At 49.9% G+C, this 24,226-nt stretch overlaps 1 protein-coding gene across 5 annotated transcripts; it reads right to left on the bottom strand.

Annotated features, from left to right (window-relative positions):
* Window positions 1–602: 602 nt before the first annotated feature.
* Window positions 603–23,949, bottom strand: VEGFA (vascular endothelial growth factor A). 5 transcript variants are annotated; one of them, XM_021550406.3, is made up of 8 exons: window positions 22,854–23,515; window positions 16,913–16,964; window positions 11,692–11,888; window positions 9,973–10,049; window positions 9,527–9,559; window positions 6,768–6,839; window positions 5,504–5,635; window positions 603–3,264 (listed from the first exon to the last, which is right to left on the bottom strand). In XM_021550406.3, the coding sequence occupies exons 1-8, from the start codon at window positions 22,917–22,919 to the stop codon at window positions 3,243–3,245; spliced, it is 651 nt and encodes a 216-aa protein (XP_021406081.1). In that variant the 5' UTR covers window positions 22,920–23,515; the 3' UTR covers window positions 603–3,242. The 5 variants fall into 5 exon arrangements, with proteins under 5 accessions (XP_021406081.1, XP_021406082.1, XP_077638155.1 ...); XM_021550407.4 differs by lacking the exon at window positions 6,768–6,839 and having other exon boundaries at window positions 22,854–23,513; XM_085575592.1 differs by lacking the exons at window positions 603–3,264; window positions 5,504–5,635; window positions 6,768–6,839 and adding an exon at window positions 6,991–7,624 and having other exon boundaries at window positions 22,854–23,064; window positions 23,328–23,949.
* Window positions 23,950–24,226: the final 277 nt, after the last annotated feature.

The raw sequence follows: 24,226 nt of genomic DNA, 5'->3' as shown, positions 1-24,226 counted from the left end.
CTGAATACAGTGAACCAAAATGTCCTCAGGTACTCATCTTCTTTCCTCCGCTCCGCCCTCTGCTGAGGCAGTGACTGCAGGTCCACCTGTTGAGCTACTTGAGTCCATCCTAAATAGCAGCTAGATTCTTTACCAACTGCAAACACTAAGTCCATTACCAGAAAGGGTAGGCTCACAGCATTACTTTCACCTTGGATTATAAATTCCACCAGGATTGCATCTACTCATGCCTGTACAGTACCCAGCTCATGGGACTTGGCTCCTGACAAAAGAGAAGCAGGGCTGGGACCATCACCACACTGCTCAGCATCAGGCTGGGAAGGAACCCAGGAGTCCTGCCCCCCTGGTCCTGCCCATCACACCACCCTCTTCTCACCAAGCTGGGAACTCGGGCTGAGCTCCACACAAGGGTTCTGGTGCCTACTTCCCATTCATTTCAATGGGTTTTAGGTACCTAGATGCTTTTGGAAGCTCTGGGTCCAAATCCAAGAGTCCAACTGGTAGGTTGCTGATGCCCTGTAGCCTCCAGAGGCAATGCTGGAGAAACTGTTACACAGTGGAAGAAAACCAGGATGCAAGGCAGAAGGAGAAAGCAAAGGAAATCAAGGTCAGAATTAAATTCTTTAATACAAAAAAAAGTTTGTTTGTCGTCGTCGTCGTTGTTTTAAGATATATCTGTAATTTCTTAGTTTAAAAATAAATATGTACTAAAGAATATCTTGAAAAAATTCACTAGACACAATATGTAGTGTTAATATCTTTTTTCCCCGCAATTATTACAGATAAACAGTAGCACCAATAAATAAAATGATAACAAATATTAAAATTAAAAAGGAGAGATTCAAGATGTAGAATTTTCTATTTTTTCCTGTTTCTTCTTTTTACATATATAAAAAAATTGTAGTGTCTATTTAATCCGAATCACACATATACATAAACATATATATATATATATACAAACACATAGCCAAATATATATATAGTATGTAGATGTATATCTAACCGTTGTCTCAATAGGAATGTGTAGGGGTAGGTGTTAGAGAAATTAATTAAATAACTGCCCATAACATGCTACTGACTCTGCCAACAATTGGGGAGAGACGGGATGGGACAACAGGAAGGTTAAATTTATACACAACCAGTACAAAAAAAAAAAAAAAAAAAAGAAAAAAAAAAGAAAAAAAGAAAAATAAAGGAGGTACGGCTTATAAATAGTTGAAATTAAATATTAACAAAGAATACTGAAAAATCCCTACTCTAATTAAATTATCTGTTTAATTTCTAATTTAAAAAGGGATATTAAATAAGTATATAAAACACTTTCTCTTCCCTCCCCCGATCGGAAGCCTCTGTCTTGCACACAATGCAACATGAGTACTCTACATTGCTGATGCAAGCACCCATCCGTGTGTTTTCTCTCCTTCTGAAAGCCATCAGTCGGATGGGGAGATCCTAGTGGTTAGTAGTCACTTGTTGTGAGTCTGTTTTTAGACTGTCTTGTCTTTTTGGAAGTTTTCCGTGTTGTACATTATCAGGCGTTGAAAATTCAATTGCAGATGATGTTTGGCAGCATTCTGACACAGACCGAGTACCTTTTTGATTATTATTATTAATAATAATAATTTTAATCACAGAACTAGATTATATATATCCACATAGATGTACAAACACACTTTCAGGGGTGTGTGTGTGTGGGCACGTGTGTAAGGTGGGTTTCACATACACCACAGCCTACACTGCAGATACACACATAGCCAAGAACCTCCCTCACAAAACAGCTAAGGGACTCCAGCTGTCTTCACATTTGATTCCCCATCCCATGACATGGAAAAGGGGCCTGATATTTACAGTATGTCATTTAAAAAAAAAAAAAACCTTGATGTTCTTAAGGGTCATTCACACTTGGCATGCAAACTGAAGGCAGCAAAAGTTTCTTTCTTATTTCCCCCCTTCAATCTTGGCATACATATATATTATTTTTTATATATATATATGTATAAAAATAAATATATATATATAAAAAAGAGAGAAAAATACATACATACATACATACACACAAATGCATACATTCACATACATACACACACACCCCCACTACTGTGTATATACTTCTGATTAATATCCCTTTCCAGAAATGTTCCATAAGCATCTCGGATGCTCTTGAGTGGCAGCTCTGTGCATGAAGAAAGCAGACAGTGCTGAACAACTGTGTGGCTATGCACCGGTCCCCATTCTTGCTTCAGCACACTGTAGACCTTGTGTCCTCTGCAGCCACCAAGGGCAGGAAATCTAGACTCCTGTGATAACTCCTTGAACAGAAAGTCAGTGTGCATCAGCTGCCCAACATCCTTAAAAGAAGCCAGCATGTCTCTCTGGCAAAGGTTCTACAGCTAATAAAGTCAACGCAAAATGTACACTGACATCCCATGTCCCAGCAAGGCAGGCAGGTTATGAGACGAGTAAGGGCGAAGGTTGGGGGAAGAGAGGGGAGGAGGAATCCTTGATCACAGAGATGGCCATATCCTTGGCCTTTGACCCATCGCACCCTAGGATGCCGCTCTTTGGAACTCCCTGCCCATCCTCTCCATCACCTCTCCTCCCTGCCCCAAGCAAGGAGAAGGTGGTTTGTGGTACAGCACACTCTACAGAGAAACAGCGGAGGCCGCACAAGTCAATTAGAGTTAAGAAGTTTACACCCAGCGCTTCTACTCAAGTCCAGTCTTAGCTTGTTTCTTATGCCCCAAGTAGCCCGCTTGTGTCCACAGCAGTTGAGTATTATCCAGTGAAGACACCAATAACATTAGCAATGTTAAAAAAAATAATCAGTATATATATATATATATAATATATATGTGTGTGTGGTTAAGATATACATATATGTATATATAGATGTGGTTAAAATATATATACATATATATATATGTATATGCATGTATACACACATATATATGTATGCATGGGAAAACCCATCAAATACACCCCTATAAGTCTTCCTGGCTCTGTTATTTAGCAGCATAAAAAGAAAAATAAAATAAAAAGTTCAAAACCCAAAGGTGAATTCTGTGCGGCGGGTGCCTTGGGGAATGTTCCTTCCGGAGTCCATCGTCCGTACTGAAAGTGCTGTGCTCTACCGATCCTTCATTTTTAGGGTTCATTTGGATTAGTGTTTTGTTTTGTTTTATTCTGTCCAGGCGAGAAATCAGGCTCCAGAAACAGGGCTGTTTCCCCTTCTCTTCCGCTGCTCACCGTCTCGGTTTTTCACATCTATCAAAGAGGAGAAGGAAGGAAAAAAAGAGAGCAGGGGTTAATGTTTGTGATGGGGGTACAGTTAGGGCAGGGAAGGGAAGGAAGGGTGGTGGCTAATGTGTTTAAGAGCACATGGTGTTAAGACATGGCATGACGTCACTGGTGGGGTGAAGTGCTGTGCAGATAGGGCAAATCAGCTGAGAATCTCGACTCCACAAACGAGTCAATTAATTCTATTCCCCCAGGCTCACCTAGACAGGTCAGGGGGAATACTCAAACAAAATTTTGGAGCAGAATCAGTAGCTTCCTCACAGATAAGCTGAGTGTCTTGTTTGCATCTTTGCACACCATACACACAAATACACACAAACACAGAAAAACAAGGCTAAGCAATGCATGCAGAGACACACCCTTGGCTCTCCACCTAGCCTCTTGTTTGGGTTGGAAGCAGTGCAGACAACAAAGCCTCATGCAAGAAGGTGAAAATAAGTGCTTTTCATTCCATTAGCTGCTGTGAGTGGGGGTTAGCACCAGAGAACAGCAGTGGCCTGAAGAAGCAGCAGGAGAAATGAGAATTTACCCTCCCCTGTAGGTCCCAATACTAATTCTACAAGAAAGAGCAAGAGAAACTTCAGCTTAACCAGCTTTTTATCTGGAAATTGATAAGATAACCACTCCTATGACTCTTTCCCATTTTTCTGGCCAACACATCGCCTCTGGAAACCTCCCTTAGTGTCCATTACTCCACCACAGAGAGGGACTAGTAAGAGAAACTAGCAAACCTCTTCTGCCACCATGACTTCTTTGTGGTATTTGTTTTGTTTTTCATTGTATTTATTACTATTTCTCGCCCTTCAAACTCTGCGGGGTAATTATTGGTTACTCTGGACTTTGGGAAAAGGAGCAGGGGGGAAAAGGCCAACATTAAGAATGGTCTCAGACTTCAGGGGCTTTGCTTGCTGGGGGAAATGTAACCCTGGAAGTCACTCTATTCTGGCCTCTCCATCAATTACTTTCCCACTGAGATTACAGCACCCCAGAAAAATTCTTTGTATACAGAGCAGTTTCCACCATGCTGGTAGTGCCAATGCCTCTCTGGCTTGGACACAAAGCACTTTCACACCCAAAGGAAGCACTTGCTACTTGTAACACCCGTAGCCACCTAGCCAATGGATGTCTCCTCTTTTCAAGATAGAGCCACAGAGGACCCTGGATCTCTCTCCCTTGTATTCTCCTCTTGAGCCACTGCCACTGCAATACTACAGAAACAGGAACAATCCTAGATCTCGGTGAAAGGGATCTGAGTTCAGAGTCACAGCCAAGTGCTCATTAGCAACCCTATTTCTATGTCTCCCTCTACACAGGTAGGATGATCCTACACCAGAGGTGCAAATGTAGCTTCTGCAAGTCAAGACACCCCTCTGAGCTCACCAAAGCGCTCAGGTGAGAACCAGGAATCAGTTTCTTTACATATCCGTGCCACAGATGGTATGTGACAGCACTCAGACGACACATGCACAGCATGGATCTCTGAACTAACACTAACCCCACAGTGCCTTTATGTCTCCCACGGCACATCTGAAATAGCCACCCTGGCCTTCACCCAGGGTCAGACTTAAACCTGCTATATTCCATTCACAGTCCTGAGTGCAGCCTCTCAAACCACTACTCTGAACAGATCATGGACAGGGAACTGTGACAACAGTACAAAAACACTGGGTGCCCTCCCTGGCCTTTAGAAGAACAGAGGCAAAGGACAACGTAGGCTCAGCCTTGAGGGAGGCTCGTAATGGCTTTCCTCATTCTGCACACAGCAGAGCATCTACAAGCCACAGAAAAAGGGCTTGAAGACAGGGGTGGCCAAATCCTAGTCAGTTAAGGACTTGTCTTTGTCCAACAGTATGCTCAGAGTTGTGTACAGATAAGGTACAGAGGGATACAGACCCCCCCTGCCTACCTCAGCAACATGAACTCCACTATCCTATTCTATAGTAAAGAATACCTGAGATACAAAGGGCCTGTCCCTGGGAGCCATCCCCATCCAAGTCCTAAGAGCACACCTGAAACAAACAGCTGCCGTTTGACACAGGGAAACCGTCCTCGCCCCAGTCAGCCCCTCTACTCTCTGGCCCACGTAGGACAGAGAAAAGAAGTAATCAAATATCACTGGTGCCAGAAATCAGCAGGAAGCAAGCTCCCCCCCTCTTTCTCTTTCTCTCTCTTTCTCTTTGTGTGTTTCATCCTTCAGGACACAAACCTGCAAGTGCGCTCGTTTAACTCAAGCTGCCTCGACTTGCAACGTGAGTCTGTGAACTTGCAGGAACATTTACAGGTCTGGGGATCTTGTACAAACAAGTGCTTTCTCCTCTCTGAGCAAGGCTCACAGTGACTGCAAAAAGGCAAAAGGAAAGATGTCTAAGCTACAGCGCTTCAGCAGAAAGAAAATACACATGCAACACCCTAAACATCAAAGCAATCCCCTTGCCCCCTCCCACAGCCCCCATGCTGCCAACTGGACTGCCATGGGCTGATGGATTTTCCAGCAGCACCTCAACAGCCCCCAGGACAGCAACCCTTTGCATTAGCGCAGAGAAAGAAAACAGGCCTTCTGCACAGTATTCACAAATGCTGCATTGGATCCATTGGCTCAGGCCAGAGGGAGGAAGAAGGGGAAAGCAAGGATGGGAAGGTGAGAGGTCCCAGCCAGCTATTGACACATCAGTGAAAGGAGTTCTCTGAAGTGGACTATTCGAGTAGAAAGAGGCCAGTGGCTAAACGAGTTAAATATACAGGGTCTCTCCTCCCCTGGAAAGCAGCTGGGCTCCAGTACCATATACTGACCCCTGCAGTCGGCACTGCCCTCCTTTCTGTAAGCCTCATCCCAACCTCGCCATCTAGGAGTCTCCTATTGAGGGGCCATGAATTTACAATGCAGAATTTTGTGAACCACCATGAGAGAGGCAGAGCAAAAGAGACAGGGAGAGACAAGCCACCAAATCCAGCAGAAAGAGAGAAAAAAAAACAGACAGAGAGGCCCCTGAGGCTCCCCAGCACCCCCTCTCTGGCCTCCCGCTGTCCCAGCTCTCCTCTCCACCTGTGACTCTACCAGACACACACGCACATGTGCACACGCACACTCACACACACACATGCATGGCAGATGTCAGCCTGCCGGTCACCAGTCATCAAAGCAGTGAGGACACGAGACAAGTGGTGGAAAGCAGATGACAGAGCTGCAACCGGAAAGTGTGAAGAGGTGCAGGGTACTCATCCATCCACCACACTCTTGTGCCTTGGGACAATGGTCACCACTGATGATTAGAGAGCCAAGCAAGCTAAAGCCACCTTCCCTAAGATAGCCTTAGTGCCAGAGCAGTGCCACCAGCAGCGCTGTCCCTGCAGGATCTGCAGCCCACCAGTGACTTGGGAGGGGAGGGTGAGATTTGAGCAAGCAGCAAGCAGGCAGATTGGTTTGGGGAGAGGGAGGGAAGAGAGTCTACAAGCAGAGGACACAAACGTACAAGCTGAGTGGTTTGTACCGGCCTTTCTTGCGCTTTCTCTTTTGACCCTTCCCCCTTCCTCGCTTTGATTTTCTGGAAGAAAAACAAAAAAAAAAAAAAGAGAAAGAGAGAGAGGGGGAAAGAAAGGGAGAGATACAGAGAAAACGGAAGAAAATGCAAGGAAGAAGAGAAAAAAAAATACAGCCATGTGCCTTGCTGGGAGGGGAGAAGCACATGAGGCAGGACTGGAGGGTAAATCCCAGGGCTGAAGCACAGATCTCCACTTTGCACGTACATTCACCAGCTCCGGCGCTCCTGTCAGCTCTGCAACCAGCCTGCCCACAGCCAAGCCAACACCAGGGAACTCAGCAGAGACCTCCTGCAAGGCTGCTGCGAGCAGAGGCGGACCTGCTGGAACCTCAGAGGGGCACCTGCCCCCTCCAGAGAGGGGCAGTGGGAAAGGGGCAGGGGGTGAGAGGGAGGAGGAACAGAAAGCTTTGTGAAAGCATCATGCCACCGTGGTGAGTGCAGACAATCATTCCAGGTGACAAGCACAGGTGCACAACAACTGACAAAAGGCAACCTGAGTGAAAGGGCTCTCTTCAGAGAAGAGGAAACCACTCTGACCTGATACACTGCCCAGCACTGGGCCTAGGAGGGGGCAGGTGAGCTCCAATAGCTCTGCTGCAGGACAGGTGGCAATCCTGCCTTGGGATGGGAGCACTCCAGAGACAAGGGAAAAGATCTGATCTCGGAGAGGGCTATCCAACCTGAAGGCTTTGCTCATCCACCTCACCTCCTGCCTGTGGTTCAGAGGACTCCAGGAGACCTTACTTGGATGTCTGTAACAGTTCCTCTGGCATCCTCTATTCTGAGTACTGAAGAGTAAAGAGGGGGAAGAGGATGTCCTGACCTAGTTATTTTACCCAGGAGATAATCAGCAAGCAGCTTTCAGTTCTTCCCTTCTGTCACTGTCCACATGGATCTGCCAGACAGACAACCAGATGGAGCCAAGGTACTGACTCCATTCTGAAAAATTCACCAGTTGCCTCTGATTCTTGGGCAGGAGCTCAGCAGGCAGGGGCTCGGAAGTACAGTCCTGGACACTAACCATGGATCCCTATGGTCCATTGAGAGCATAGGGCGCAAGGGAGGCTGGAACCTGTACTGCTCCTTGAGCCACATTAGCACAGGAGCAAGGGAGAGACATGCAAGGAGAAGGCCCTAGGCAAAGCACCAGGGCTTGTCAGGCAAATGAGTCCCAGCTCTGAGGCAGTTCAGCAAAGGCTCCTTCATTCCCTGGTGCAGCCCACTTCAGGAGAGAGCTGTCAAAGGGAATTGGAGGAACAGAAGAGAAAGCACCGTAGGTGTCTCCTAGGCCCTGTTCAAGTCACCTCACTGGAACGAGTGTCAGAGCACCAGCTCAAACCCAGTTCTGCCCTACATGTCAGTGACAGGGAGACGGTGAGGGGAAGAAAATCAACCTGAAGGGAGGAGAGGGGTACCAATATAACGAGACTTTCAATCTGGCACAAATCAAAGCACACCAGTCTCTCCCATCCCTTCCCATCCTTCCCTGGGGAGTGCAAAACCAGCAAAGAGCAGGCAAAAGGTGCTGTTAGAAGAGGAAAAGTGAATGCAACACAGTCCGAGCTGGCTGCTACACCCACACCCCATCCTCACCAGAGCTCACACAGACCAAACTCTTGCACACCTTCAAACTACAGAGCCACACAGACCAACCGTCCCCGACATGGCCCTGTGCAGACAGGACTGTTGGCTGCACACAGTCTGATGCAGCCAGGAGCAGATTTCCAGGGGGAGGAGGAGAGGCTGGAAGGCAGCTAGAAACATACAAGCATCAAGGAGAGGGGTGAAAGAAGCTCTATCTCTCCTGTTTGCTCCCTCGGTCTCAGATTCAGCCTCATCTCCAAGTATTCACTTCTTCCTCTCCACACCTCTAAATGGCAGAGGTGCTTTTCCAGTCATGTGCAGTCCAGCTGATCCTCTTGCTCAGAGAGATCATTCTTTCTTTTCAAAGTTGTTTTGTATTTTATGCTCATCCCTGCAACTACTGCAGGATTAGAGCTTATTTTTCTACTTTCCACAACCTTTGTAAAGGGAAGGTTGTGACTTAACCTCCTTCAGGCCACTAAAGCAAATCCATAAGATTCAAAAAACCCCTCAAGAAAGCCTTCACCAAGACCCAACTAGGATGTCCACCTCCCTTTACACTCTCCCAGGTCCCCACCCAATCAAACCAGTGTCACATCTTGCATGGCATCAGTCCTGCCTCCACCAGGCCTCTACTTCCACCTCTCCCTGTAGCCAGCAGAGTTCCTACCAAAGCTGCTGTGAAAGAAGCCAGCAAGTACTCACTCAAGCAGCAAGAAAAAAATTAATAATAAAGAAAGGCAGCAATTTGCAGTAACCAGAAACACCCCAGGAAGAAGGAAGGGGAGAATGGGGCTGCACCTTGAATCCATTCCAGCAGGACAGACACAATGGGACTTCCCTATCTTAGGAAAAAGCATTAGGAATGACTACCATGGCCATGGGTCATGCAAGGTCCGTGTCTGGGGTATGAAGGAAGGACCATCAGATCTGGGTTTCTGTGACCACCTGGAATGGATTCAGAGCATTGCCCCATGCAGTACAACGCCATTTCCAAAAACACCTTAAAGTGAGTATATCCAACCAAAGAAAAAGGCAAGGGGAAGTGGGGAGAGGAAATGCCAACCAACCACCAAAAGAGAAAGGAGGAAAGGCTCGTCACTTACTTTTCTTGTTTGTTTTTGACATCTTTCTTTGGTCTGTGGAGAAAGGCAGAATAAAGGCCTCATTAGAAGAGAGCTTATCACATATACTTCTTGTATTGTCCCCAGCTCCCACCAAGTCCAGGGAAGGACATGTACAGGCAGAATTGCAGGATGCCCATGGCACAGTTTAAGTGGTTCATCTCCAAGTGGTTTTGCTCCCCTGTTGACCCTTGCTGGTAGCTAGTGCCATAAAGATCCCAGGATGCAGGCATTGTCCACCTGTGATACTTAGAGATGGAAGAGCCCTGACAGCAGAGGGCTTATTTTCCCAGTCTCAGCCATCCCACTGCAAACCAACCAAGAAGGCTGCAGAAGCGTCTGAACAAGAGTCCCAACCCAATGGCAGAAAAAAAGAAAGGCTCCGAGTAATTTTATTGCAAGAGGAACCAGTGCTGCTCCATTCTCACCTGCAGTCACATTTACTGTGCTGTAAGAAGCTCATGTGTGATATGTGCTGACTCTGATGGGGTTTAATTCTCATGATCTGGAATAAAAGAAACAGAAAGGGTCACTGCCTGATCACTCTTCATGTTCACAGCCCCAAATCAGGCTGCTGTGCAGCAAAGCACTCACACCCCAGGTGCTCCTGGGAAGAGCAGGGCAGAGTTTGAGCTAGCTCTGAGGCCCCGTTCTCCCAGTCAGAGAAGGCCTTTGATCACAAGCGAGCAGCAACGCCAGACTTGTGCCAAAGCTCTGTTTTCTTGTCCATGCTCAGTGCCAGCACTGGTGGATAGCCTTGGAGACAGGCATGGGAGAGAGTACCACCACAGCAAGGTTCTCAATGAGCCCTCCCTGGCTGATGCTGGACAGACAGTAGTTGAAGATCCAGCCTGCTCAAGCAGAAGTCATGCTTCAGTCTCACACAAAGGTCCCCAATGAAAATTCCAAATCCAACTCCTTTTCCTTAAGCCACCATTCCTTCCCTGACATTTCACTTTCTCAGTACCTTGACCCAGAAAATAAATCTGGAGATTTGTGTTTAAAGGAGTCCTGCAAAGCCAGACATCACCCAGCCCCCAGATATATTCAAGGAAGCTATTTAGAAGCTATGGAATACTGTCATATTCTCTTAACCAGAACATGGCTGGAAAATTAGCTCTACAGATATGCTTTAATGCCTCTGACCCCTTACAGGTATGCAGGCATACCAGTCAAGAAGTGTAATTCAGCAAGGAATGGTGGGAAAAAAAACATCCCTAGGGGAGCCTGAAAGTGGAAAAGCAGTATGGGGAACCATGAAAGGGCACAGGCAGGGTCTCCAACAGAGTTCAAACACAGCCTAAATTTCAAGTAAAAGGACCTGCTGGCTAATCACTTAGCACTGCACATCTCTCACCGATACTAAAAATTGACACAAATATTTACAGTGGCCATCAAGAGGCTAAGGGACAAAATTAGGTGAGGGAGGTATGGGTTGGGTAATGGCACCAGCACAATTTTGGACAAGAGCTGGAATCCAGTCTGACAGACAAGGGCAGTTACTAAGGTCTCTAAAGCAATTTGCATCTTTGCCCACAGGCCCAGCCTTTGCTATCATGGCCACCTTCAGCAGCCTCCAAACAAAGGAGGAAGAGCCCAGAGGCAGACAGGCTTTTTCAGCTAACATAGCACAGTCTGTTTCTTAGATCCCCTTTAACCCCTGCTATGCCAGGGTAGCTAAAGACCCAAATTCCCTGCTCTGTTGGTACAAGCTGATGCCACATGACCTTCAGGAGAGAGCACTGACAGGTTCTCCCCTTTTGCCCTACTCAGCTGCCTTCAGAACAACAGCTGTGTGTAGAGTTCAGGTGCTGCAAGGGCCCAAGGAATATCTTCTTTGGGAACTGGGAGACAGTACCATCAGAAATGTTCCTTTGCATTCTCTAAACATAAAGTGCTCCTTTGCATGCTCCTACCTACTGTATTTGGGCAGGAGCCAAAAAACAGACTCTCCTTGTAGCCTTAAATAGACATAGGCAACTCATTTTTTAACCCTGCGTGGTGTAACACAGAGCACCAGAGTCAGAAAAGAGGTTCCCTGGGGTAGGTGCACTTCCAATTAGCTGGGATCTGGGACTTGGAGCGGCTGTGATGGCTGTTTTGCTTCCTTCCAGCAAAGCGTGGCAGATTGCAAGCTGGACCCTCACCTCCATTGTGACGTTGTACACATCCACAGGGACACATTCTAGGCCTTCATCGCCGCAGCAACCCGCACATCTCATCAGAGGCACACAGGATGGCTTGAATATGTACTCCACTTCATCGGGGTACTCCTGGAAAATGTCCACCAGGGTCTCAATAGTCCTGCAGAAGCTGCGCTCATAGACTTCCAGGAATTTGATAACTAAAAGAGGAATGGAGGGAATAAGTTAATGCAAACTTAGCACAAGAATATCTAGTGCTTCACCCCTTAAAGTGAGCCAGACAGTTGCAACACAACTACCCTATGCTCTTCACTAATAGTCTTGCAGGCCTAAATCCATTGTCTGTGCTCTACATACACACACATCAAGTGAGAAGGGAGAAAGACAATCTCCTCCTACAGCTGCTTCAGGGCAAAGGCAAAATGGACAAGAGAGCCTCACTGTTTGCCTTCCTGGTACCATGATGTATGCCGCAGGTGACTCTTCCCCATATATCTTCTCTGTTTTTCCCCATACTCCTGGTATGCTGCCACTAAGAATATCAGCTCAGCCAGAAAAAACCTGAAGCTGCAGCAGATAATCTGCATTCTGGACTAAGGCCCTTCACTGGTTTGCCCTTTACTCCCTTTCAAAACAGTCAGTGGATGCCCCAGCAGTTTTAAAGCCAGAAGCATCCTTTGTACAGACCTCAGCACACAGACACTTCTAAGAGCAAGCAGAGGCTCTGAACTATGGAGCCATGCATCTTCACCCTCCCTGTCATCTACCGCTTTTGGCCATGCAGAACATCTTCCTCAGCAGGTCACCATGGAACCATGACAGTATCCACTACAAGTCACGGCCTCCATGTCCCCACACTGACCACCTTCTCAGACCCAGGAACCAAGCCACCCACTGGAAGATTCAAAGTAGGCTCACAGCACCCCCAGGACTAGCCAGACTATATATTTGCCTACTGAACTACAATGAGACAGTGTGGGAGGGGGAACAGGGTGGATCTGCCATTATCCCAAGCCTTCCCTACGAATGGAGCAAACACTAACTGCTTGCGATCTGCACTGATTTCACAAGTGTTTCTCAATGTTTCCCACTCTCTTGCCAAAGCTTCATTTTGCTGCTTGGTCAAGGGTTGGAGAGATTTAAAGAGATGAGAGATAGTATAGGTAAGTACACACACACAAACCCCAGATGCTTAGCATAGTGTGGCAGTGAGTACCTGGAGCCCTCCAGGCCTCCTAGCTCTAGCACCACACTGGCAACAAAGGATGTCTCACATGGAGCGCAGGGTAAGAGTATGCCCAAGGAGACAGTACCTGTCCCATGCTGTTATGCACCATAATGATCCACCTGTACAGTATGCAGAGTCCTCCAGCACCAGGTTGATAACTCAGACTGATAAGAGGAAACTGCTTGCATCATGGAAAATAATGGTCTCCAGTAAGTGCTTCTGAAGTGCCCTGATCTTGTGACAAACTGGCATAAAGGTTACTTTGCCACAAAAATGCAAAAGCTGCAGGGCTTGGAGCTCACAGCCCGCAGTTAATTGTTGAAAGTTAATTCTAGGTCATGCGGGGCTGACAGTGTCATAGTGCTGAAGTCCTGAGAGCAGGTACAAGAGGGGAGGAGCTTCCCTCCAAGGAGCTTGAAGTGTCAGAGAGCGTGAGCAGCTATTAAAAGAGAAAGTGGCTTGTGAAAGCGAAATGTAGCCTGGCAGGCATGGACTGCTTGTTGGTATTCCTTGTCTAGAAGACAACATTTCTGTTCCTTGTTCTTCCCTTCCTCTTCCCTCCTCCCCTAACTGCTGTATGTCTCCTGTCTGTTCTCCTATCTTGTCTGTGACTACCTCCTTCTTCCTGTTCCCCTTTGGAGTGACCTTAGTCACCACCTATGTTCCAACAAGTTGAACAATTTAATACGTGGGAAATTCTGCGGGCACAAAGACAGTCACTGAACTGCACTGTTGATTATTCACACTGTGCCAGACACAGGATCTGAGAACTCTGGCAGTAAAGGCATAGTTCAGGATAAAAATGCTTACAGACATATGTCAAGGGGAGGGACAGAATGTAAGAGGGAGGGAAAGAACCAGTTACCTGTGCAGATCAAATGCCACATCAGTCTGGGGCATAAAGGAGGCAGAAAACAAGAGTAGAAAAGTGAAGTGAAACTGACTGGTGTTCTGTCAGGCTTTCCTAAATATTTGCACTATTCAGACATTTGGATTACACCAGAGAAACCAGACTACAGACTGGTCCCAGAACAGCACATTCAACTTCTTTTGCAGGCCTTTTACTTCCACAGCTGCACCCTGACAACTATACTTGAGATCTGAGAGATACGACAGGACTAAATCCTTCACATGAAGAATTTGGGAGTTTCTACCTTTACTTTAACACATGAAGGTTTTCCAAAGTCTGAATCGGCCTCTGAAAAGGAACCAGGGAATCCTCCCCTAGCTGCCACAAAAGGCACATTGCCTTATTTTGCTGGACACAGAGAATTCACATGGAGACTGTGCAACACTCTGTAGTTCATTTGCACAGCTACCACACAAACCAAACCGAAGCACATGACTGAGGTACAGTCAACCTCATAGCAAAGCCCTGCTCCTTCTACCATACCTACATTTATTCCCATGTACTGGAAGTTATATTGCACACTTTGCTGGGTTGATTCTGCCTGTGCTTCCTTTCCATTGGTTGTGTCACAAATGGAAGAAGATCTCTTTCATGGGGAAGCACAAGAAGGTCACCGAAGGACTAACACCACTAGGTCTGCTCCCTTCCTGAAAACTGGGCTTCAGCCCACATTAGAAGTTAATCCCACAATTAAATCACACTCCTACCCTGCAAAACACCTCCAGATTTGAGTCGGAGGTTCTTCGCTGTGAATGGAGGGGGAAGGAAGGTTAAAACGCAAACAGGACCCACATTAACTCTTCAAGGCAGAGCTTAAATTCAAATTTGGAGCAGCTGAGCAAGAACATGCTGGACTAGAAGAGCCTCTGATCATTTTGTCTCCCTCCCCATGAATGGCTTAGCAGCAATACAGACACACTGTTATTTTGAAAATAAAAGTGCAGCCACAAGTGTTGGTGGTTTCCTTTATTTATACCAGAAAATCTTTTCCTGTGAAACAAAGAGTGTTTGTCTGACTCTTCTACAACTTCCCGTGCCACAAAACATGTGGAAGCCTCTCTGAGCTCAAAAGGGTAGGGGCTGAAGCTAAAATAACAATCTCTGACCAGAGTAAGTTCATCCCAAATAGAAACCTGTCATCTCAGAGAAAGCATAAAATGGCCAAAGACACAAACCCACCTTTCAGCCCAAGCCCCTAAGAGGTTCAGAGGAAGGAACTACAGGACTGTCCTTGGGTAACAGAGGCCTGTCATCATCTCTTCACAGAGGAGAAACTGAGGTATAGAGAGAGGGCCTCTAAGTTCAAACCACAGGACAGAAGTAGAGCCAGGAGTCCTGACTTCTACTTCACAATTGTATCTGCATCGCAGAACCTGTAATAGTACCAGGACAATAACACTGAAGTTTCACCACTTATATTGCCAGACCAGCTTCTGCAATCCCATCAGCCTTCTTGTGACAGAAGTTAACTCTGTTTCATTCTTTCCCTCCCCAGGAGGGATTTGTTGGGCACAACAAATGGCACAGGTGAGGACACTAGCTCTATTCTACCAACAGCAGAGAACTGGTTACCAAAATAAGCCTCACAGCAGGCTCCATCTTGATCCCTCTGGAGTCACTGAACCTTCTGTTGACTTCAGCAGGAGCAAGGGTCAAGCACAACTGGCAGCAGCCCACCAGCAAATCAGAAATTTTGCTAGCACAAAATGGACACCTATCCCAAACACAGCCTGCCACAAACCTCTGGCAACACACATAGAGTCTGTCACACCAATAGAGTTACAGAAATTGAAACTGACTTATACGGAAAAAAAAAAAAAAAAGCCAGTCTGGGCCTACAGTGCTGGAGCCCTCTGCTGACCTCTGGCTGGAATAACGCTGAAGGTCACAGTCCATGGGGACCTTGCAAGACTCTGCCAGACTCTGCCATGCAACAAGTGATCTGCTCTGCTATGCAGGTAAGGGGAAAACATGGCCAGGATGGTCTTAAAGCAGGCGATGATCACCTCAGGCTGAAGGTTTCAAAGTTCACAGCCCTTTTACCCCACTGCTGAACTGAGGACTGCAGACAGAAGCCAACCTCCTGACATGCACAGGGCTTCCTTCACTAGAGAGGGAGCTCACAGGAGACATCTTTGACTAAGCCAGGGGCTGACTGCCCTTCTGGTCTACATTTAGTTGCATGAAGCAACGAGGCAGGGGACACTGTCACACCCTGGCCTTTGGGCAACAGGAAAGACACAAGATCACAGGAGCTGTAGAGACACCACCTTGTTTCCTTGACAGGCAATGGTCCTCTCCATACTGGACAACCAGGAACCAGTTAGTAGAACACATCAGAACCTATCAGAACCCTAGAGTGCCATTCCCTGAATGCTCAAAGTCTGCTAGGCCAAACCAGAATAAAAAGGTGTATTTTTCAAGCCTGGCTCTTTACAGTGCTTAGAAACTTCCAGACTGTGGGGGTACCCGAGACTGCTGAGAGGCATGAGCCCAGAAAATCATCCTGGACTTCCCCTTTCTCCTTCTCTTCCTGAGAGACCTGCCGTCTGGGGGCTGCTCCGGCCTTTGTTCAGGGATCAGCCCTGACCCCAGCCGGGCACCACCAGCACCGCTGGGAAAGAGGCGGGGAGCAAAATTTGACAAATTCCTTCCTACAGCACTATGGCGAATCCCCAGTAAACTGCTCGGCGCTCCGCAGCTCTTTGTGTGCGCCCGTCTGTGCTCAGATACATACATATATATATATATATGTATGTAAATATAAGCGAGCGTGCGTATGTGCAGCAGCGCACGCACGCAGTTTCACTCGCGCTGTGGTAAGCCAGGGGCGGGCTGGGCCAGCCCTGCTGCCGCCCTGGCACCGCGGCCGCCCCGAGCCCTGCCCCGCGGCCGCCCCCGGCCCCACGGCCCGGCCCAGGCCCGCGGCGCGGGGCGGGGGCGCCGCGGCCGCCACGAAAGGGCTGATGGCGGCGGCGCCTCCCGCGGCAGCCCCCGGTCCCGCTCCCCGGGAGGTGGCGGTGTTGACCGCCGGCGACTCCGGGGGCTCCTTCCCCCCAGCCACCGGGAAGCCGCCCAGCGCTTACCTTCATTGGGTTTCCGCTCCCCATCCCCCAGGGCGGGCGCAGCCTTCGACAACTGCAAAGACAACAGAAAATCAGTCACAACACGGAAACGTGAGGCGGTCCCGCGGCGCGGGGGGTCCCGGGCAGGGACCCCCGGTGGTCCCGGTCCCGTCGCTGCGCTGGGCAGGGGGCGGAGGGAGCCCCGGCGGGAGGGGGCGCCCCGCGGCCCAGCCGCTCCCCGCCGGCCTCCCCGGCGGGCACAGAGGAGCCTTTTGTTCCCCTGTCCCCGGGGCAGCCGAGAGGGGCACGGGCGGGACGGTCCGGCCTGGGGACGGGGCTGGCAAGGCGGTGTGCCGGGCCCGAGAGACGCCCCAAAGGGAGAGACGCGTCCCCGGGGAGCTGCTGCCAGTGGCCGCGGGCAAACACCCGGAGCAAACGCGAGCCCGGCCGAGAGAAGTAACGGGGAGACCTGCTGCTGCCGCTGCCGACACGACCGGCGGACCCGGGCACCGCTTCTCCCCGTAAAGGCGAATCTGGCCCGGGAGGGCAGAGGGGGAAGAAGGGCGGCCAGGCACGGAAGAGCATCGCTCCCCTCTCAGTGTCACAGATGTCTGTCACCCAGCAGTGGTGGCCACGGAGGTGTCGGCATCTGGCCGGGTGTCAGGGCGATTAGCTGTGACAGCACCACTTTGCCGACGGACGCCGCCAAACCGCCCGGGTTTTCTTCCTCTGATGGAAGGGAGGGCGAGCACGCCCTCACCTTAGTGGTCTCAGTCCCCAGCCCCTGCGTAGATCCCATTCCTGCGCTCCACAGATTCCCCTGGCCCAAAACCGAAAAGGCTGCAAGCTCTGCAGTCACTCCTGCCGCCTTTTGGGAATAGGGACGTTTCCAAAGCACTGAAGCAGATAGGAGTGGTGACAGGTAACCCACCCCCAAAATGGTATGGAGAAATATTACACCACTTTACTAAGGAAGTCTTTTTAATTCCAGGTGAAACAATAATGCCACTCTTCCTGCTCTTCGTGAGGGCTTTAGATCTGACGTAACTTTCCAGCCAAGTCAGGCTTCCCCCTGCTGTTCTGTTCTGAACCAAAATGGAAAAAGCCAAACTTTTTTCACTTCTCCAAGTTATGTTGCCACCTGTGTGATGCCATCCACCCCAGAACCTGCTGCCTTTCAGCAGAAGCCCATAAGAAGCATGGGGATCCATACAAAATACTGCTTCGTCAGCATGTGCTGTGTTCAGGCTTAGAAAAAGGCTCTCTGATCTAGTAGCTGAAGACAGAACTGAATTAAGGCCAACTCCACCCCAAGCTCAGAACAGGAATCTGCCACCTATGGTCTTCTAAGCAGTCCTGTACACAGGGCAGCACCATCATCCAAGCAGCTGAAAATGTCAGCTTTTAAAAGGAAGGGGCAAGAGAGCCAGCTAGAAGCCCCTCTACCAGACATTCTTTTGTGTCTGTGCATAGTTCCCTTTGTCTAAGGTCCCCCTGACCGAACTTTTTTCTCATTTCAATCAAAGTCTTTCTATACCTGGGCATAACTTAGCAGCCCAGACCTGAGCTGCCCCATGTGTGGATCTGTTTCTTCTCTGGGGAGGAAGGGGGCTGTGTCCCAGTCTCAGTGCTGTGACAACACTTTAAAAAACAGGTTCCTAGAAACAGTTTCATTCCTGAAGTGTGAAGGTCACTGCAACAGCACAAACAAAATGGAGGCAGCAGAGGCTGCAGCAGCCTTCCAAAGCCACTCAGTGCCTGACAATCTATGGGTAAAAAGAAAACTGCATCAAGGACAGAAAAGTCTGAATCTGCTATGGCACAGGAAGAGGATCACGAGCCAAGTCAGCTTATTCAAATCACAATGCCCCCAAGACTTTTCACAGACGAATTTCTGGTTCATACACAAAATGACCACGACAGACTGAGCAAAATTAGCTTGGGGGTACCTTAAGGGTCATTTTAACCCATTCTCTATGCAAAGCTACCCAGCCAGCTGCCAAGCCCACTGCCTCCTCATGTGCAAGCACACAGGCTGCACAAGTGATGAGAAGCAGAAGCAGGCCACACACATGCTTTCGCTACTCACCTGCGCCAAGCCAGCACCTTGTCCTGCCCCTGATGTAGTAGAGCAGGAGCCAGAATACTCTCGCAGTGCTCACCTGAACCTGGGATGTGATCTGACCCCAAAGATGGGAAACGAGATCAGTGCAAATTGGGCAAAGAGCTTTGGAGCTTTCCCAGGGGAGCTCTCAGCAGAAACTAGAAAGGTTTCCCAGAACTATCAGTAACAGGCTCTCTGCTCACTATTCCAAGAAACTTTTCTGCCCTTTCAGCAGTGTCTTTCACCTGTGGCTAGAGCCCTCAAAGCATGTCCACTGGAACAGCAGGTGAGGCAGGGTCTTGTGCCTCACTTCAAAAGAGTCTGCTATGTATCAGACATGGGGAACCAAAAACATTCCTCAGGACAAGCGGGCCAACTGTGCCCTTCATTAGGAGCCTGAAGGTCATGCTCTCCTCTGCTGGCTTTTGGCATTACCCAACAGTTCTGTAACACAATTTCCTTTCAATAGATTTTCAACATTTCACAGTAGTGTGGAAGCAACCCATGGCCTGGCCTTGAGAGTAGGATAAATGAGCCCAGGAATGGGACTGACAGACGAAGCTCCTTTCTGCGCTCTTTGCAGGTTGTAGCAAATGCACATCCCTCCCTCTGTGGGGTAAAACCTTCTCTAACAAATAAACCCACTTCCCACCATCCACGTCTGTACCTTCCCTGCCTTCCTTCTCCCCCAGTCCCTGTCCAAAGGAAGCTCTTCTCTGAAGGGAGAGAAAAGGTTAATGAAGTCATTCCTCTCTAACCATCACCCCCCTCACCACCACCACCACCAGCACTCTTTCTCTCCCTTCCCCTCCCCCTAATCTGTGCAGGCTCATTAAAAGAGCTTTGTAACTGTTTAGGACTGGAACAAACAATCCATCCACTTTGAGAGGGACTCTGGGACAGGAGTTAAGGCACTTTTCGTCTTAGGCACTAGAAATTCTCAGCGTTTTCTGCTTAGGAAGCAGGGGGGGGGCGTGGGGGGAATGGGACTCACTGCACTACTTCTCCATTGTACAAGCTAACAGAGGTCAGTAATCCTGCAAGCTGCCAGCACAGCCAAGGGACTTCTGACAGAAGAGACAGGAGAATGGATTTGGGGTTGCTCAGGAATCAGTGAGCCCCTCCGACATCCTTCTCCCCTGTTCCCAAAGGAGTGCTCCTTTTTCCAGCCCATCCTCAGAGCACAGGAACGGATCTGGGGAAGGTGACCTGCTGCGTCCCAGCTGCCTAAAGGCTGTGGAAGCAGGTTCTGGTGGCTCTCCATCGTGGTGTGGTGCAGAGGCACAGCAAAGGCAGGCAGCCTGGTGGGTATGCAATCATTAACAGTCTAGTCACAGGCTTGTTCTCCCTCCCTCAGTGTGTGATCACTGCCTCTTCCCTATGGCAATACATCTGGTATATCCAGGTCTCTCTGTTCTGGGCAGGAGGAGAAGAGCTCCCAGACCATCATCAGGAGTGACCTGTCACCAGGCTGGCAGCAAGACCCACAGATGAAGGAAGATGGGGAATAACCACCTGTCCCCCATTCTCTAGGAAAGAGAGAACCGGAAGGGGACCAACAATGCAACCTCTCCAATCCCGTGGTGTGTGAGGAACTGTGCACACCGCTCAGCACAATCAGCTGGGAGGGTGGCACTGCAAAAGTGCCTTTCCTGCCCTCACCTGCATGGAAAAGCTATCACCACCAGTGGAGGCAGACACTTGTGGCTTTAGTGCTGCCCAGACACGACCATGAAACAACTTCCCACCATCTAAGTCTTGCTGCAAGAGCAACCATAACACCTACCTCTGTAAGGAGTCATCCCCCTGAAGGGATGACTCTTTACTCGCAGTGGAGGAGTGCCATGATTCCTTCATCCCTTCTCCTTCACTTCCAGGAAAGCTGCCTGACACATGCTGGACCCTGCTTCCCCAACTCAGACTCTGTCAGGGCTTTTATTTAATGCTCTCTAATGTGCCTGCCTAGCTAGATAGATCAGCCTGACAGCCAGATAAATATTATCATCAAAGCACAAACCCTAGTCCTGTGTGAAGTCATGCCTCTGCCATGCTCAGAGTGATCACCAAGCTGCCTACGTGAGATCTGCTGGCATTTCTAACGCTCCCATCACTGTGGTGCCCGAACAACCAACGGACAAATAAGGACAGAACCAAAGGGCAGAGCTCACCGTCTATCTGCCTGAGCACTTATATAGCCCACATCACCCAGGTACCTGAACCTCTAGCTATCTCTTGTGTCTGTCCCTGCAACATTTCCCCTCAAACTCCTGTAATTCTTCCCTACCATATTTTTCCATCATTATATTATTTTCTCATCTGCACCACCCTCCAGCCTAGGAGAAAGGCAGCATGAGGCTTTTACGAGGAGAGATAGATCTCGGCTCTACCTGATCCACCGTTTCCTCTTCTGGGGAAGAGGAAGGGGAGGGGAAAAGGAACAAGGGGAGGGTTAAAGGGTGTTATCACTGGACACCAATACAGAGTTGTCTATACTATAGGTGGGGAACAGACGCTATTGAACAATTTTACTGAGGAGCTGAGAGGCAAAGAAACTCCTACTCTGGGTGACAGTGGAAAAACTCCTGGAGAGCAGAAACAATTGTCCCACCAGCCAAACCTGGCAGGAAGACAGCAGGGAGCTGCTCTGTGCCACACTCAAGTGAGAGTGCGCCTCAGTTCCCATAGAGCACAGCCGAGCACAGCCTAATGTGCGGCTGTCACTGGATAAAGTAGAGATATAACAGGCTAGAAACAAAGCGTGCAGTGCTTGCATGACTTCAGTTACAGCTGAAATGGCTCCTAATTGGGGAGTTGCCTTCCAGCATTGGTGCTGAACAAACAATGTGAATAACTGATTAGTTTGCAAGCAACGTTTATTTTCACAACTGTGGGAGATGATCTGGCCCGTGCTCTCCAAGTGCCGAGCAAAAATGGCAGGAGCAAACTAACCTGTTAAAACCTTTAAAACGTAATCCATGCCTGCCTCGCGAACAGCCACTTTCACGTGGGCACTCCGTCTAAACCCCTTAATATCTCTTGGCAACACAGCCCTCTTGACTCTTTTGAAAACAGATTTATAACACAGGTTTGCAAAGAAAGCTGTCCTTTTTTCTTTAAAAAAAGGAAAGGAGGAAGAGTTGGTTTCTAATTCCCCAAGAATGACAATGAGGTAAAAGTGACTGAAGAGGAAGAGAAAAATCCTTGGTTTTGTAATCTCGGTGCAGGAGATCTATATTTTGATTTTTTTTTTTTCAAATCTGGAAGAAATTCTGGATCCATTTTGTCCTCTTTGATCTCTTATTTGTTTTTCCAGCTAGGCATTCTGAACTCCACACGGCGGCACGAACCCGAGCTGGGACCCAAGGCAAATATCGCCGAAGCAGCCTTTTGCAATGTCAGGAGACCCGAGGCTGATGCAAGAAGGCAGCGTGCTGCCTTCCCTGCCCCGCGCCCCGGCGGGACCTCACGGCCGCGCCGCGCCGGGAGCCCCGCGTCGGGGCACGCTCATGTGCGCAGGCACTCCGCAAGGTGCTGCCGCTGCCCCGGGGCCCCGCGGAGCTCCGGGCAGCGCTGTCCCCCCGCTGCAGCACCGCACGCACGCACGCACACGTCTCTGTGCTGCGGGCACCCACCCATATTCGGCGCCAGCGGCGCGGCCGCACCGCACCGAGCAGGTGGGAGGCAAAGGGGGAGCGCGAGAAAACAAAACAAAACAAATAAACCAAAACAAAACCAAAACAAAACAAACAAAAAAAAAAAAAAAGAAAAAAAAAGGGGGGGGGGGGAAGTATTGTCGGCCGTCTGTTTTCCCTTCCCCTCCGCTACGCGGGGCACAAAAGCCCCCGTCCTGCCGCTTACCTCCGCGCTCTGCAGATAGAGCAGCGCCGCCAGCCCCCAGCGGATCCAAGTGAGCAGAAAGTTCATGGTTGCCGGCGCACGCCGCGAAGCGGGGCCCGCCGTGCTCCGCCTCGCCACCGCCCCGCTGCCGCCGCCGCCGCCGCCCCGCCGCGGTCTCGCCCGCGTCTCCTCCGTGCCCGCCGCCGCCTCCTGGAGTGCCGCCGATCGGGCGCTGCGAAAGGTTGCGGGGTAAGGGGGGTTCCTCTTCGGGGTCTCCGGTTTCACCCCTCCATAAGCCCGGCTCTCCGCCGGCCCCTGCTCCTGCTTTCCCTGGGCGCTCCGCCGGGCCGAGCGCAGGCTCCGCGGCCGCCCTGCCGCCGCCCGGCCCCCTCCGCCGGGCAGTCCGAGCTCCACAGCGGCGCCCGTCCGCGACGCTCTCTCCGCGTCGGGGCAGGCAGGCACCCGCGCCACGCTCGCTCGGTTTCGCGCACTCACAGCAAAGTTTGCGCGGAAACTTTCAGTGCATCTCTTTTCCTGCGCCCTCTCTTCGCGGCGGCTGCCTCCGGCGGCTCCCCGAGCCGGGGTCGCCTCCTTGGAGAAAAGGGCTGATGCCGCCGCCGCTCGGCCCGACCCCTCTCCGCAAATCGGGGTGGTGGTGGCGGAAAGGACGAACAGAGCGTTTTCCTCGTGTCCTATCCGTTACTGTCTCTCCCTCTCTCTGTCCACCGCTTTTAAAAAAATCAGAATAGCAATATATGAAAAAAAAAAAAAAAAAAAAAAAAGGAAAAAAATCCAAGCTGGATAGAGAGGGAGGGAACTGGGGCGTGGGAAGGCTCTGTAGGGAAGGGAGGAAAAAAAAAAATCCCAGCGGATCAAAGTATAGGTGGAGAAAAAATAAATTAAACGAGAGGATAAAGCAAGGCGGCAAGCTAACAGCAGGTCCCGCTGCCCGGGGAAGGCTGCTCCCGTGGCGCGCTGTCTCCCGCCGGCGCGGCGTGCGCTCCTCGCCCCCGGCGCGGCGGCAGCCCCGCTCCGCGCACTCCAGCGGCGGTTCCGCGCAGCGCCCGCCCCGCCGCCCGCCGCTCGTCAGCACTCTGCAACTGATCGGAGCGGCCACGGGGAGAGAGGCTCCGGCAAGTCCCACCTCCTCCGTGATGGCCCGGCCTCCTCCCCGCCCTCCAAGCCGTAGCCCCGCGGTTCTGTACGCCAGAGCCGTAGCCCCGCGGCTCGTGCATTTCGAACCCAGCTCCCTGCCCTGCTTTCTCGCCGCGCTTTCTGTTACGCCGATGGATACGTGTTCGGGTCAAAATTCACTTTGCCCGTGGGAATTGTTCCAAAGTCCAGCAGAGCCATTTGGGGAGAGGGGTGGCGGGGGACAAACTGTAATTACACCC

Source organism: Lonchura striata, chromosome 3 (genome assembly GCF_050655825.1).
Source record: "Lonchura striata isolate lonStrDom1 chromosome 3, ASM5065582v1, whole genome shotgun sequence".
Lineage (NCBI taxonomy): Eukaryota > Metazoa > Chordata > Aves > Passeriformes > Estrildidae > Lonchura > Lonchura striata.
Note: the sequence above shows the minus strand (reverse complement) of the source record. Positions and strands in the feature narration are given on the sequence as shown.

Coding starts and splice junctions, on each gene's coding strand:
- VEGFA (XM_085575592.1), bottom strand. CDS start 22,919: ATGAACTTTCTGCTCACTTGGATCCGCTGGGGGCTGGCGGCGCTGCTC. Junction 16,965..22,853: donor TCTATCTGCAGAGCGCGGAG/GTAAGCGGCAGG, acceptor TTGTCTTTGCAG/TTGTCGAAGGCTGCGCCCGC. Junction 10,050..11,691: donor TGTACAACGTCACAATGGAG/GTGAGGGTCCAG, acceptor CTTTTATTCCAG/ATCATGAGAATTAAACCCCA.